The sequence below is a fragment of the Pelobates fuscus genome, chromosome 3 (assembly GCF_036172605.1).
Source record: "Pelobates fuscus isolate aPelFus1 chromosome 3, aPelFus1.pri, whole genome shotgun sequence".
In the NCBI taxonomy this organism is placed as follows: Eukaryota; Metazoa; Chordata; class Amphibia; order Anura; family Pelobatidae; genus Pelobates; species Pelobates fuscus.
In genome coordinates this window covers 393,498,226-393,515,576 of record NC_086319.1, presented here as the reverse complement: position 1 = coordinate 393,515,576, position 17,351 = coordinate 393,498,226, and the positions used below count along the sequence as shown (strand labels likewise).

The 17,351-nt window shown below is 41.1% G+C and overlaps 1 protein-coding gene across 1 annotated transcript; it reads left to right on the top strand.

Moving 5' to 3' along the window:
* The first annotated feature begins 2,928 nt into the window (after positions 1–2,928).
* Positions 2,929–15,322, top strand: LOC134601510 (transcription factor HES-7-like). Its single transcript, XM_063446017.1, has 4 exons — positions 2,929–2,988; positions 8,602–8,697; positions 13,428–13,515; positions 14,629–15,322. The coding sequence occupies exons 2-4, from the start codon at positions 8,662–8,664 to the stop codon at positions 15,036–15,038; spliced, it is 534 nt and encodes a 177-aa protein (XP_063302087.1). The 5' UTR covers positions 2,929–2,988; positions 8,602–8,661; the 3' UTR covers positions 15,039–15,322.
* Positions 15,323–17,351: the final 2,029 nt, after the last annotated feature.

Genomic DNA, 17,351 nt, shown 5'->3' with positions numbered 1-17,351 from the left:
ACTATGTCTGTCTCTTTACTCAGTCTGTACTGTCTCTCTTTACCCAGTCTGTACCACGTCTGTCTCTTTACCCAGTCTGTACCACGTCTGTCTCTTTACCCAGTCTGTACCACGTCTGTCTCTTTACCCAGTCTGTACCACGTCTGTCTCTTTACTCAGTCTGTACCTCGTCTGTCTCTTTACTCAGTCTGTACCTCGTCTGTCTCTTTACTCAGTCTGTACCTCGTCTGTCTCTTTACTCAGTCTGTACCTCGTCTGTCTCTTTACTCAGTCTGTACCTCGTCTGTCTCTTTACTCAGTCTGTACCTCGTCTGTCTCTTTACCCAGTCTGTACCACGTCTGTCTCTTTACCCAGTCTGTACCACGTCTGTCTCTTAACCAAGTCTGTACCACGTCTGTCTCTTTACCCAGTCTGTACCACGTCTGTCTCTTTACCCAGTCTGTACCACGTCTGTCTCTTTACTCAGTCTGTACCACGTCTGTCTCTTTACTCAGTCTGTACCACGTCTGTCTCTTTACTCAGTCTGTACCTCGTCTGTCTCTTTACCCAGTCTGTACCACGTCTGTCTCTTTACCCAGTCTGTACCACGTCTGTCTCTTTACCCAGTCTGTACTACGTCTGTCTCTTTACCCAGTCTGTACTACGTCTCTCTTTACCCAGTCTGTACTACGTCTCTCTTTACCCAGTCTGTACTACGTCTCTCTTTACCCAGTCTCTACCATGTCTGTCTCTTTACCACGTCTGTCTCTTTACCCAGTCTGTACTACGTCTCTCTTTACCCAGTCTGTACTACGTCTCTCTTTACCCAGTCTGTACTACGTCTGTCTCTTTACCCAGTCTGTACCACGTCTGTCTCTTTACCCAGTCTGTACCACGTCTGTCTCTTTACCCAGTCTGTACCACGTCTGTCTCTTTACCCAGTCTGTACCACGTCTGTCTCTTTACCCAGTCTGTACCACGTCTGTCTCTTTACCCAGTCTGTACCACGTCTGTCTCTTTACCCAGTCTGTACCATGTCTGTCTCTTTACTCAGTCTGTACCACGTCTGTCTCTTTACTCAGTCTGTACCACGTCTGTCTCTTTACTCAGTCTGTACCACGTCTGTCTCTTTACCCAGTTGGTTCTACGTCTGTCTCTTTACTCAGTCTGTACCACGTCTGTCTCTTTACTCAGTCTGTACCACGTCTGTCTCTTTACCCAGTTGCTTCTACGTCTGTCTCTTTACTCAGTCTATTGAAAAACATTATATTTTCTAATTTTATATGTAAATGTATGTATTAATATTTTTTTTATATATAAATATATTTTTATATTTAAATATTTTGAAAACATATTTTTTTAATGTTTAGAAATATTACATTGTTTGAAAAGGCTTATCCAGAAATATTAAATGGAGGCCTTATTGCGTTTATCGATCTCCTTTATTCTGTACATTCTTCTCTCTCTCATTCCTTTGATCATTTACTTATCTCATTCTTTCAACTCTCCTATTCCTCCAGTTCTCTCTCTTTACCCGCATTCTAACTCTCTATTTGGACTCTTTTCTCTGTATCCACACTGACTGTCTGCTTTCTGGCTTCCCTAATCCATATATACTCAGGATCTATAGGTCATATATACTAAATCACAAATGTTAAAAAGCCGAGCTATTCAGTTTTCAGTTTGTTTAGCAAATAAATGCTTCAGTACGCAGGCCTACTGTTTCACGGCTGCTCAGATGTAGAACTACAACTCCCAGATCTGTTGATCTCCCTTATGGGCACCCCCTCTCTTACTCAGTATTTTTACTCCCATTTCTTTGCTGTGTATTGATTTTATTGTGTTCCAAGAAACAAGTTCTAAAAAGGAAAGTGAAATAGAAGTGACAGAAGATGAACAAAGTTTAAAATTATGGTACAAAAATGGCATAAATATACACACAAAAAAAAACCACTCCAAAAATAATAATATAAATCAATCTGTTTTTTTTTGTGAATTCTCACTTTAGTGCATAAACCCTGATAATCCCTATTAGAGTTCACTTTCGATACCAGTTTCCTTTCCATCTCTTTTACTCGACCTATTCTTCATTTCTCTAGCCCACCCCGTGTGTCTTACTTTACATCCACTCTCTCTGTCTCTTTCAAACTCTCTCATCTCGCTCACTCTCCTCTTATCTCTTGACTCTCTCTTCGGTCTCTGTCACCCTTTATTCACTCGGTCGTACCCCCATCATGATGTGTTTTTTTTTTAAATTCTAAACCCACCGTTTTCTTTTTATCTACATACCCTCTTCTTTTCAACCCCTTTCTCTTTCCCTCTGTCTCTGTCTTGTGTTACTCTGCATTCTCTCACTCTCCACTTTCCGTAATTCTACCCTCCCCTGTCCTTCACGCCTCATTGTATTCTGTATGCAATCTTTAATCCAGGTTTTTTATTTTACAATGGGAACTGTGTTCCCTTGCAATATTTGCAGGGGAACTGAGTGCCCATGGGTTTTACAAGTGCTGCTTATAGAACATGAACATTTACACACAGCTCTGGGCTTTTTAAAATGCCAGAAATACAAGCGAGGAAGTATTTTAATCTTCATTTATATCTCAAAGGCTCACTATAGTCACCAGAACCGCTAAACTTAATGTTATGGCTCTGGTGTCTATAGCATGTCCCTACAGTCTTAGCACTGTACATATTGCCCTTTCAGAAAAGGCAGTGTTTACATTGCTGCCCAGTAACACCTCTAATAGCTGTCACTCAGATGGCCACTAGAGGTGCTTTCTGTGTCAGTGCTGCACAGTGTGCAGTACTGACATTCAGCATCTCCACGCTCTGCATGGAAGCTCTGATTAATCCCCATAGAGGTGCATTGTTTCAATGTATCTCTACAGGGAGATGCTAATTGGCGCAGCGCTGTATTTTGAAGTGCATGCGCAATAGCCTATCAATGCTTTCCTGTGGGGGCCATAAGGGGCCAGCCGTGGCAAGACCGTCACGTCTTTGGAGAAAAGGTAAGTAAAAACATCATCCAGAGAGAGGGGGCCAGGGACCTAATGCAACAATCCGGCACTTTAGTGTCAGAAATACAAGTATGAAGTAAGAATGACGTGCTGCCAGGGGTGGGTGCTCCAATAAATGGAAGACTCCAGACACCATAACAACATAATCTGAATGAAGTTGTTATGGTGTCAGCAGGTCCCTGAAGTTTACTTACCTTTAGGGGTTAAACCATTAACAAATGGTTAAATCCCAAAGTATTCTGTCCCACGCTGAACACATCTGTTTGAGTCCGAGGATTGAAATAGGAAGCCTCAGTCTGGGCTCTGTTGATAGGCTGAGACAATCAGCTGACATTCCCAGCCTATCAGTATCTCCCCATTCGGAAACTGTACGTGTTTATCTGAAGCTGTTTTGTGAATGGGAAGTTGTTACTTTAACAGCCAGCCCAAACCTCCAATAAACTACACGTGATACAAATGTTATATTTCTGCTGTGTGCAATGTAAGTAATGCTGTATCTGAAAAGCAAGAAACAGTATACTATAGTGTTTTCTGTAAAAAGACTATACTTTGTTAAATAAGGGTTAAAAAATGCTCACGTTAGCCCGGACAGTAAATCCAGGAGCGCAGTGCCTACAGTAACGTTGTTCCGGCTTTCCTCTCCTTTTGCTTGATGTTAAGGTTGGAAAAAGTACAGTCCTGTGTATCCGTGACCGGTGTGTGTGTACTAGAGCGTCTCACCGCCGCGATTTCTGTTAGCCAATCTCCAGTATTCACAATGCATGGTACTCCGTCCGACTCTCAGAGTTACTTCATCAGAGGTCCCCACCCTCCCTATCAAATGTTTACTGAACAATTACTTGAGTTCAGATTAAAAGGGACACTAAAGGCGCTTTGAAATGGTCATTGAAGTGGTCTGGGTGCAGATTCCCAGTCCCATTTAGTCCTGCAATGATGTAAATCATTGCTGTTTTCGAGAAACTGCAATGTTCATAATGCAGTACTAGACTGCCTCTAGTGGCTGTCTGGTGGAGGCGCCTCCGGGAGTTTCCCAGACTTTAGGTTGCCTAACATTCAGTGCCATTGAAATCCCCATAGGAAAGCATAGAGGCAATGTTTTGTTTCCTGTGGGGAGGGCATAATGCGCTCGCAGAGCTCGACACGCATGCGCATTAGGAGCCCCCCATCAGTTGACAATGGATGAGGCAGAGCACTGACCCAACGCTGAGGGATATCAATGCTGGAACCGGGTAAGTAAATAAATGTTTTTTAACCCTTGTGGGAAGGGGGGAACCAGATTTGAATTCCTAACACTATAGAATCACTTTAACCCCTTAAGGACACATGACATCTGTGACATGTCATGATTCCCTTTTATTCCAGAAGTTTGGTCCTTAAGGGGTTAAATGCCATCAGTCCCCTCTGTAATTACACTGGTAATGAAGTAGCTTTACGTCTCATCTGCAGCTCACAGGTAAAGAAACAGCTACCTGGCACGGTTAGATTTAGTGGTTTATTCATTAAACAGTGAGTTGTGATATCTGACTTGCAAAATAAAATGGTCAGTCTCCGCACATAACCACTGGCATTCCTGCAAAATCAAAGGTGCTTAAAATTTCCTGAGCCAACTCTCTATTCTGTGACTAAGCCATAGAGGCAGTAAACTGTAAAAAAAACTGGGGAGGCTGGGTGGGAAGGATAAACTACATATCCCTTAAACCTCTTATAGATAGGAATTCATGATATGAGCCCAGGCCTCTTAGAACAGATCTCAATTGGAGGTTCTCAGACTGGACACACTGAGTAGTGCATTCTGGGATCTTTCAAGGTAAGCATCTTTTTTATTTGTTTAAACATTTTCTTTTTTGCATTATTTTGAATACATTATTTATATGTTATTACTGTCTTACATAGACAATCCCTTTAAGTAGGCTCCATATCCACCATTTATACAGATTGGTGGGCAACATACAGAAAGGGCTGTCCTGCGGTATGTAGAAGTAAAATGCCGCAGGTAGTAAATCGGGTGATAAATCAATCAGGAGCACTACAGCATATACATTATCCATAACACAGGGCAACATTTCAATGTGCTGTCAATCAGCATGATAAAATTATCCAGGAAAACACGCTGGATATGGCAACCCTACCTTGAAGGCCCACCTTACGGAATTACTTTTAATAGCCTATGCCCTGCTCAGTCCAAATCAATATATATAAAAACAATGCTTAAATGGACTCTCCAGTGCCAGGAAAACATATTAGTCCTCCTCTAGCTCCCTCCCCCAATCCCAAGTTGCTGAAGGGGTTAAGACCCATTCAGTGCCTTACCGGAGTCCAGCGCCGATGTCCCTCGTCAGCTGGGACGTCAGCCGGCGGGGGAGACCTAATGCGCATGCGCGGCCATTATTCAATGCTTTCCTATGGGGATTTTGGTGACGCTGGAGGTCATCACATAACGTGAGGACGTCCAGCGTCGCTTAAAACACTTTTCGTGTTCTAAGAACACGGAAGTCCCTCTAGTGGCTGTCTGACAGCCACTAGAGGAGAAGTTAACCCTGCACGGTAATTATAGCAGTTTACAAAAACTGCTATAATTACACTTGCAGGGTTAAGGGTAGTGGGAGTTGGCACCCAGACCACTCCAATGGGCAGAAGTGGTCTGGGTGCCTGGAGTGTCCCTTTAATATGGCCATCTAGTGTCACTGTTCACCATACTTATATGTTCTACTACTCCTCTATTTGACTGTAATACTCAGGGAATTATCTATGTAGAAGACAGTCCATGGTGGGACCTGTATCTGAAGGTCCGCTTGCTCCCCCTAGTGGCTCAATTGTTAAGTACACTGTATACAATCCATTTAATAATTAACCTTCACATTTCTCTCACTTGGTGTGCTACCTATCAAACAGGATGTGGCACATCACATCTCAACACCTGCTTCCTTTATTTCAACATTGCGTCCTAGGCTTACGTAAAAGTGACCCAACTTGAAATCTCTGGATGACTGGCAGCACATTAACTATTAACTGTCTGGCACCTAATGTTGCTGGGGAAACTCATTGGGACCAAGGGTAGAGAGCACTAGGACTACATGTGCTAATAAACTAATATTCAATGTGCGTCTCTGTCACGGATGGGAGGAAGAGAGGTAAAGTAACAGTTTTATCCAGTTTAACAGTTTAAAGGAACACTCCAGGCACCATAACAACTTAAACTAAATTAAGTTGTTAAGGCGCTAGGAGGCCCCAGAAGCACTCTTACTTCAAGGGGGTTAAACTGTTTAATGTTTAACCCCAAAGTTGCCTCCAGTGCTGATCTCAACTCCCCCTCCCCGGCCCGGCAGCATCCAGCTTAGAAATGTCAATTTCTGGAAGCGCGGCATTACGCTGATTGGCGGAGAGGGGTCAGCTGATGCTCTCAACTAGTCAGTGACTCCCCATTTACAAAACTGGCTTGAAAGGGTGCTTTTCTTTTCAAAACAGATTCGTGAATGGGGGTTCACTGATTGGCAGCGTAACAAGTTAATCACAATAGAGAAGTAGTTATGGTGTAAACTGACTTAATAAACAATTTAACCCCAAAGTCTTAAGTCCTGCGCTCATTAGGGAGTGTCAATTTAAAAAAATGTTTCTCTTCTTCATCAGCAAAGCTTGCCCTGGCATTGCATGTCTGAACTGGAAAATTACGTAGTTGGTTAAAATCTCAATAAATCTAAAAGAAAACAGGTCATCTGATGAAAAACTGTTTAACACAAGTTATATGTAGTTTGAAATGCTTTATCTAAGTCCAGGGAAATGACAGTTCCTCTTTAACTGCACTATGTTTTCAAGTGGGACGAAGTAAAGTACGAAGCATAAGGGTTTGGATTAACTAGTTGATCAAAGAGTAAAAGCTCTGTAACGTGACCGTTTTCTACAGCCACAGAGAACAGACATATAGTGCACTTGTGGGAAACTGAAATTGCCACCTTGACCATATTTTTCTCGAAACGTTTCGTACCCTTGGGATGCACATGAAAAGTTTTATCTTGGTAGTTTCAAAAAGAGGTCCCTTCCATCAGGGCTGGCACAAACATAAGGTGGTCCATGCCTATGGGTGCCTTTACGGTCAAGTTTGGAGATAAAAGATCAGTTCGCTAGAGACATATACCAGGCCTGCGTTCGGCAGCGGCTCTACATACTCAACCACCAGGGAACAGCATGACCACCCTCACTGCATGAAGGTAAAAAGAGGAAGGGGTAATTAGATGTGTGTGTATATATATACACACACACATTGTATCACCAGCACATCCTCATCACACACTACACACACTGCATCCCTTGCACACATGCTACATTCCCTATACACACAAACCGCAACCCCTTTACACACAGTCTCAACGCCCTCTACAGCCCGTAGACACATAAACAACAACAAACACAAAACTAACAGATCTACTTACAGTAGCACACACTACGCCACTAACAAACAGCCTCATCTACACACATCCGAAGCTACAAACAATCTCCAAACACAATCACCATACCCTTACATGGCTCTGTCCTACCTTTGCGGTCAGTTGTCCCTCTTATGGAGACTCCAAATTAAAGACACCAGCAATTGCGAAGTTTATTCCAGTGTGACTCTGTGATAGTGACATCAAATTAGAAATCTCTGTGTTATAGCTGTGGAGCTCTGTTATACAATTCTGGGCAAATTGCTGTACATTTCATTATTCTACGAAGCTCTGTGGGACACTCAAACACATTGCACATTATTGGGACTCGCCCAAAGCGCCACACATAACTGTAAATGTTATTGCTGAGGAGGTCATCGTGTATCTCAAAGTTGTAGTTCGCAACTCAAAAAATAAACAAAAAAAACACATTAGCAATGCAAATTAGGAAACTCCAGAGCTCCAAAGTAATACGTGATACAACTCACAATGTTGTGTGGCATGGATGAGTGTCTCTAAACTCCAATGTAATAATCATTATGTTCATGTGTGGTGCTACCTTCCATCATTGCCTTCCTCTGAAACCTTGTGACTGTAATACACATAGGGATCACTAGTCTTGGACCCCTAAATAGCATGTGAAACCTATAGCCATCCCAGAAAACATTGCAAAAATGGCAACAATAGGGCCAACATAAGTAACAGGTGATTGAAAAAAGAGAATGGCAGATCAACAGCCAGCGAGAATTATAAGGTAGTGCCCACCCCACATTTTCTATTGGTGGCCCAAAAATAGGTATTTGCATCTGTGTTTTATCAACGCTGCAACATTTAACTATTCCTTTCAAATGCCACACTGATATCGAATTGCCTGAAATCTAACTACCACTTTGTTGTGTGTCAGTGTGTATGTGTATCATATAACCTGTTGTGACAAATGTCATTGATTCAATAGTATACATACTTTTGGCTCACCATGCATAGACCAGAGTCCAACCTAAATGGTACATTCGTATCAACGCTGCCCTCTGGTGGTGGGTGGCTAATGGAGAGAGAAAGATTTCTTTATTTCTGCTACACTAGCGTAGTAACCTAATTTGCACCAACAGGCTGAGTCCGAGATATTGTTGGTAGTGAGATGGTTGAATGTTTTCAGCATTTCGTGAATCCTTTACATTCTCAGATCCTAAAACCAGTTGTGGAGAAGCAGAGGAGGGATCGAATAAACAACTGCTTGGAAGAAATGAGGATCTTGTTACTGAAACTCACAGGAAATCAGGTCAGTGCCGCCGGATAAAGTCATGTTGAGAGGTATCGCTTTGTGCAGGAAGGGGGGGCTGCCCATTGAAACCCACTCAAAGTAATAGGAAAATTAATTAAAGTAAGGCAATTCACAATCCAAAGGTTAAAAAACATACAATTAAAATGACATGCAGACTACGGAATCTGATGACGCTATATAAATAATAAAATAATAATAATAATAACTATAAACACACCATATCACATAAGAGAAAACATAGCTGACAATCACCTAAGGCATTTTGTGGTTTATACACTTATATTTAGCAGTATTTCCAGGGTGGATTTGTGAGTAATAAACAATATAGTATAATCAATTTATCTGGACTGGGAAGTCCTGAAGACAAGACTTGCCCTGATTACCTGCAGAACATGTTTAGAATGGAAACCATGTGTGTAGAAATGGGTCAAGTGTTAGACATTTTTTTTAAATGACCATCTGGTGAAATGTACGCGTTCCATGTTCTCAAATGCGCGAGAGTACAGCAGTGACGTTGGTGGCAAAGAGGAGCCCGTTGGATCAAGATGACGGTACCCGCAAGGGACAGGTCTAGGTAAGTAAACTCATCTTAACCTGCCCTCCTCCGCCACGGGACCCCCACGGTGACAGTGCAGATTTAAGGTGTTTTTTTTTCACTATAATATGTTTAATCATGTTTTCACTAGTTTTTGTTAGGAGTATGCTGGGTTGAAAGTATATAAAGCATGATAGAAGTTTTTTTATTTTTTCACACTGTATATTGATATTCTATTTTTTCCTTTATATATTGAAAAGGATGCCAACGAGGTAAGGTTAGGAATAGAATAGCCTTCTAAGGAGTTTTTAGAGTTAGGGGGACTTCGGAGGCTTAACACTAAAAGGAACTTAGAGCGAGAGTGAAAGTTAATCTGCCTTCGAGTTTCTGTGGAATGTATCGGTAATGACTCCCAACCAGGTGAGCCCAAACTCTGAGTGTGTGTTAACCCGAGGCTTAGCTCAGATAGGAAGCTTTCTTATTTATGGCTAAGGCAGTGGAGACAGGAAGCTGCACCTGGTAAACTCCAGGTAAGAGGTCAAGCTGTTATGAATGGTTTGACTACTTACAATGGGAGTGCACCAGCTGTAGTGGTTATGGTGATTGGAGTGTTCTATTAAGCGCAAAAGGGTAGATTTGAAAATTCCACGGATTTCTGTTTTACAAACGTGGAGTAGAATTGGTTGTTATTTTGAATACCTTAGATAGTTTTCTTTTGCCTTTTTTTTCCCCAAGTCGAATCATTTTTTTGAAAGATTTTAAATATATTCATTTACAAACATTTTAAATGAAGCAAAACAGAGGAAAACAAAACAGAAGAGGGAAGTAAAAAGGGGTAAAACACCCATCAAAATGTTCCTGATCAAACAATGTAGTTATTACAAACAATAAACAATTGCACATTTAGCACAACAGTATTTCAAAACGTATAAAAAGATATTGAAGGTGTATAATATCCAATCTAAGTCCTAATTACATAAATAAGCAATGGTCAATAATGGTCAATCGTGGGTTTAAATTATAAAGACTATGTATGTTTAATATTGTCTTCCTAAACATTCTAGTGATATTTATCTAACGCCCGGTATAAGACTTATTTAATATATGGTATGTTATTTGTTAATTATTCTAATTTGATCAATTTTGTTTCTACTGTCCAGGAATTGTTTAACTAAAGAAAACTCTGGTGTCAATGTCACTATTAATATAAAAAAAAAAAAGAAAAAAAAAAAAGGATTTTTCTAATTTTTCAAAGTGAAGCTTTTTAGCACAGTGTTTTAGCTTTTTAGCACAGTGTTTTAGCTGTTTAGCACAGTAAGAACTTAGCTCACTAATACTAACTTTTACTAAACCTTCAAAACTATAGCTTATAGCGTCATGGAAAAAGGATATAAACGTTGTTATGCCGCCTGTCATGGTTATTCAATAACGTGTAAATTGCTTAAATTCAAAGTTAATTCAAATGGAATTTTAAGTTTTAGATCACAATATCCAAACGGGAATAATTCTCCACTTTAACAATTTTTTCAGCCGTCCTTGGGCTTTAAGATGGGGTAGGTGTGTTTAAACAATGTATTGCCTTTTGGGGTCTGTGCTTCCTAGTAAATGCATAGGCCCATGCTGATAATTAGCAATAATAACCATAAAAAATATATATAAATTTCAATGAAGAACAGCACATTTTGCTTGTCCAAGTTTCCAAGCACATTTTGGTGTGTACATGCTATTATTACGTACCTAGAAAGCCAATGACAGGTATTCAAACATGTGTGTCACAGTATGCAGTCGCCCTGGCTGCCTCAACTATCCTCTGGAACTCTGGAACAGCCAGTGCACTGTGCAGTGCTCTATGCAGTGCACTTTGTTACATTGTGCAGTGCTGTGTGCATTACCCTACGCCAGGGCTGCCACCAGAAATTATGGGGCCACTGACGCAGCTCAAGGTCTGGGCCCCTGGGGCCCGCCCGCATGGCCCACCCCCAGGGCCCATCTTGAGTCCTCCCACAAGGATGAAGTGTGTGTGTACTGAATTTGGTTGTGTATATAGTGGCTGTAGAATGTGTGTAGTGGATGCAAAGTGTGTGAGTAAAGTGGATACAGTGTTTATAGTGGATTCAGATTGTATGTTTGTGTAGTGGATAGAGAGTGTGTGTATTGTGGATGATTTTTGTGTATAGTGAATGCAGAGTGTGTGTTTGTGTGTGTATAGTGGATGATGTGTGTTTGTGTAGTGAATGCTGTAAGTGTGTTTGTGTAGTGGATGCAGTTTGTGTGTTTATGTGGTGGATGATGTGTGTGGTTGTGTAGTGGATGCATTTTGTCTGTTTGATAATGGATGTGTGACAAATGCTGCTTGGGGGTATTTTTTTTGCTGTTGAATTTTTATATATATATTTGTTATCACTCACATAACTCCTGGGCGGCAGCAATGACCACAGTACCCATCAGCCCCACTATATAGTTAAAAACCAAAGAAAAAAAAGTTACCTGTGCTCTCTCCTTAATCTCTATGTATATTTAGACAAATGGAGGTCATTTAGTTACTCCAATGGCCATTGGAGGGAATGCCCACCTGTCAACATCAAGGCAGACCCCCCTAAGTGGTTCCTACACTGACCCTTCACCTTGCTTCCTTGAGCTTCTGGCAAAGATATCTCCACTGAGACAGAGAGGGGTATTTTTTATATACACCCCTACATACTTATTAACCCTTAAAAGGGAACACATGGGATGGGCGGCTGCATTGTAACAAAGCTGTGTGATACAAAAAGTGAATACAAATACAAAAAGATCCTCCGCTCACTCCCATCACTCCTGGGCGGCACTGCATAGGGTAATACACACAGCACTGCACAATGTAACAAAGTGCCCTGCGCAGTGTAATGCACACAGCACTGCAAAATGTAACAAAGTGCACTGCGTAGGGCAGGGCCGCCATCAGGGGGTGACAACCATGACGGTTGTCATGGGCCCGGTGGTCCTGGGGGGCCCGGACTGCACATGTAATCCAATGCGTGCCCGGGCCCCTGGCTCTTCTATGTGCATATATATAGCGAGTACCGCTATATATATGCCTCTGCGGGCCCTGCTGGCTTCCAAGCAGGGCCCAGGACACACTGATGTTCCCCTGCAGCACTCTCACGAGCCACGGCTGTAAAGCGTTGCCGCGGGTTGCCGTGACAACGTTCCGCGGCACGCAATGCATGCTGGGCTTGCTACACAAATAGAGCAGTGGCAGCAGGAGGGGGAAGATGGAGTCTGCTGAGCTACCAGACCACCTGGGAATCCTGTGTCCTCCCTCCCTGGCTACAGGTGAGGGGCAGGGAGAGGGAAATACATTTAAAAAGGTATATAAAAATTCAACAGCAAAACAAATACCCCCAAGCAGCATTTGTCACACATCCATTATCAAACAGACAAAATGCAGCCACTATACAACCACACACATCATACACCACATAAACACACACACATCATCCACTACACAAACCAAACACACACACGCACGCACATCCTCCACTATACACACATCATCCACTATACACACACACACTTCATCCACTACACAAACACACACACACAGCATTCACTACACAAACACCCACATCATCCACTACACAGACACACAGCAATCACTACACAAACACACACACAGCATTCACTACACAAACACACACACACACATCCTCCACTATAAACACATCATCCACTACACAAACACATACTCTGCAATCACTATACACACAAATCATCCACAATATCATCCATCTATCCACTACACAAACATACAATCTGAATCCACTATAAACACTGTATCCACTTTACATCCACTACACACATTCTACAGCCACTATATACACAACCAAATTCAGTACACACACACACTTCATCCTTGTGGGTGGACTCAAGGTGGGCCCTGTGTTTGGATTTGGGGACGGGTCATGTGGGCTGACTTGGGGGTGGGCCATGTGAGCGGGCCCCAGACCTTGAGCTGCGTTAGGGGCCCCATAATTTCTGGTGGCAGCCCATGCTGTGTGCATTACCCTACTTAGTGCACGTTGTTACATTGTGCAGTGCACATTTGCTGCCTTGGTATATGCTACAGTATTGATGAAGTGAAAGACTAAATGCACTGATATTTTTGTCTCTGTTATTTTTGATATGTGTTTGTGTTTGTTTACTGTTTGCACAGAAACTTCGCAATCCTAAAATGGAGAAGGCTGAAATTTTGGAATTGGCTGTGATTTACATTGGAAACGTGACGCGTATGAAGACGCACGGTATAAACACCGACACCATTAACAGCGCATGTATTTTTTTGTGTTTACTAACAGTGTAAAGTTCTAAAAGTGAATCAAATTTTGTTACAGCAAATATACTGTGTTTGTCCATTTAGAAATATTTGTCTTATAACCCCAAAGCACCCCAGGCTTCCATTGATCAGGTACCCCTAAGAGGGTTTAAAATCCTCATATCCTGAACTACAGATTTTCGGCTATAATCTCTAACTAAATGGAATTAGTACAATTTAGTTGTCAACGTCCCACAATTTCTCAATAAATGAATAACCCCCATTATTTTCCATAAGCCGCACAAAGTCAAACCACCATTTAGCAGACCTGTTCAATATTAACCATATTTCTAGTCCAGTGGTGTTCAACCAGTGTTCCAAACCACAGGGGTGTTCCTCAATCCAGTTCAAATTGTGCCACCAATACTTCGACCGCAGGCTCGTAATAGGTTGAATGTTGTCCTTAATTTAAAAAAAAAACAATTTAAAGTGTCAAGATCATTTAGCAATTACCGTAATCAAAATTCACAAGTCATTTTGGATAAAAGTATGACTCTTTCTCTGGTTAAAGTAAAAAAATAAATAAGTGTGACCAATGTTCAAGTCAATCACATCACAACAAAACCATTGACACATTAATAAATCATGTGATGTTTTGCTTGATTTGTTTATGTTTGATTAGAAGATTTTGATATTTTAGGTTTGCTGTCACCATTTTTTTCTGTTCTAAGAAATCGGCTTTTTATCTCACAAGGTAGGTAATAGAATTCCGACATGGAACAGCCTTACAAAAAGTTGTGTTCCAGTTTAGAAATACTACACGTCCTGTTTAAGTAAGCTCATGTGTCACCCTTTGAGTCGTAGCACTGTCATATCTGAATGAATGAGTGGGACTTCTTTTCCTGGTAAAGTGAGCAATACTCCCCTCTCGGAATGAATGAAACTAAATGTACCTTCAACCCAAATGTGTGGTTTCCCTCTTTGACTCACCGGTCGATGAGGCTGTTATATCATGATGATTTGAGTCCTACATTATGTAAATGTTCCTGCTCATATGTAGGTTATGTATTCTATATTGTTAATTTTCATCTTTTGTACCTAGATCCTGAACGATGGGTATCACCCGCAGAGAAACTCTACCTGTCCGGGTTCAGAGACTGTTTAGACCGTACAGAAGACTTCATCAATGACATCAACCCTGATGCCAGGAACCGTTTCCTAGATGGACTGCAAACCCACCTTCAACAGCAGCTACGATTCCCCAAGCAAGTCTTCCTCTCTAATGTGGTTGATAAATCAGACGACGGTTTGGCCTCCAAAGAGAGTCAACACAATATGACCATAGACTTTTCTCATTCCGGCGATGATCTGAGCCCATTCTCTACTTCAACCTTAAGTAGTCCTGAGATGGCTAACTCACCTGGCTGGCTTTCTCCCAGTCCTGAAAATCCAGCCGGTTTTCATATAGAGCCAGAGCATAGCCAAACATTTGTGTGGAGACCCTGGCCATAGATATATATATTTTTTGGCAACGGATGAATTGATTATCTTTTCTGCAATGTGACAATGATGTAGGCCTTGTCTTGCCCAAGCCTGTATGCTGGCCACAGGCATTAGACTACAGTTTGCAAGACTTAAAAGGTTCTGCACATTATCACGGCTGTTTTGAAGTACACCATGCGTTTATATAAATTACCTATGTACAGTATCTGTATACATCCTCTGTATGTTATGCATATGGCTGTGGAATCCGTATTCTTTCTTTACACTGTATACTCCATTTCTTCATATGTAAAATGTTTGCTTATTTTGCTGTTATACAGCATTTGTGAGCTTTGAATTCTTTTTTTTAATAAAAAAACATTAAATATATATATTTTTTTGTTTTGTTAATCCACAGATAATAATACATTTGTCAGGAGCTTGAAATAATTTGGGGAAATAGATAAAGTAGATAAAGTAGATAAAGTAGGAGATAGGCCTTCAGATGTTTGTAACACTATTTTTGAAGGTGCTGTAATTTAATTGAGTAGAAAGGTGCCTATTCTGAAACCAAATACTTAGGTTAATTCTTACTAACGGATTTACCCAAACCGATTTCTCTAAATAAACACCCCACCAACTGTCTCACAAAATAAGGAGGCATCTGTCAATCTTCAACATTAATTACTGATGGGGGGAAGTCACGCGAGTTTTTTGGGTGATGACCTTTATCTTCAAAACAACACTTACATTCCCAGTTCGTGAAATTTCCCATCTCCTACAAAAACAAACCTCAATCCTCTTCGTCTCCAACATAGTTTTATCATCCCAGGGAGAACCTTTATTGGGCAACATATAATTTGTAATCTCAGAATGTTGACCAATTTTACTTGTATGCAACACAATGTGACAGAATGCTCCATTCAACATACTTACCCAGCTTAAGTGAAAGGAAGCTCCATTCAACATACTTACCCAGCTTAAGTGAAAGGAATTTTTCTAGAAGAAAAAAAATTGGATTTATACACAAAACTGGAAGTTTAGACATAATTACCGGTAGCTGTGTCTGATGAATAAATGGGCTGGAGATATTTTCATTGTGTCAGTTTTGCCTACAATTTGCAAATCACTGGCCTATTCTTAGATATACAGGAAATGTATGGTATAATATGTATAACAATTAGTAGAGTGCTGTAACGTGGGGATAGTGCAGGGGTTAAACTTACCCCATCAATTCAGTGTGACAACAAACTTGAAAATGCAAACTAGTGATGTCCCGAACGGTTCGCGGGCGAATAGTTCCTGGCGAACATCGCATGTTCGCGTTCGCCACGGATGGCGAACATATGCGATGTTCGGTCCGCCCCCTATTCGTCATCATTGAGTAAACTTTGACCCTGTACCTCACAGTCAGCAGACACATTCCAGCCAATCAGCAGCAGCAGACCCTCCCTCCCAGACCCTCCCACCTCCTAGACAGCATACAATTTAGATAAATTCTGAAGCTGCATTCTTTTTTATTTTTTTATAAAAAAAAATTTGTGTGTGTGTTTATTATACATTATCCTCCATAGCCAGTAACCTGTGTTTATTATACATTATCCCCCATAGCCAGTAACCTGTGTTTATTATACATTATCCTCCCATAGCCAGTAACCTGTGTTTATGATACATTATCCCCCCCCATAGCCAGTAACCTGTGTTTATTATACATTATCCCCCATAGTAATTTATCGTTGGACCTAGGCAGCATGATGTCTTAGGCCGGCCCAGAGAGTGAGTGAGTGAATAATATAATATATATGTTCAGAAACATATTAGTAATATATGTAAATTGGGTTCATGCAAAGAGGGTGAAAAGGTATTAAAGAAAAACACTTATTGCATCAAATTTACAAAGCCAGACTTTTAAAAGCTTTCCTCATTTCTTTCTCGGGATGAGGAATATATCGGTTGTAGACTGAGGATTTCCATCTGCCCAATCTTTTAATAATATGCACTGGAGTGTCAGTGTTGAAGGAGACCGAAGCTGCCCCTATTCCAAATGAAAGACCCGAGACATGGATACAACCCAATCTTAGGAGTAGTGTTCTGATGTAGAAGATGAATTTAGCCGTAGTCAGAGGGATTCAGTGAGAGTAGTGGTAAAATGTGTGTGGCATGACTGAGTGTGGGTAAGTAAGAGTCAAGTATTTTAACTGGGCACTAGTTCTAGGTGGGATAAAGTGGTATAGCGGATGGATGAGTAGTTTGGTTCGTTTTAGAGGTTTGTAGAGAAAGTATATAGTGATCATGATTTTTAGCGATATCCAATATTTTTAAGGTGGTCTCAAACAAACATAA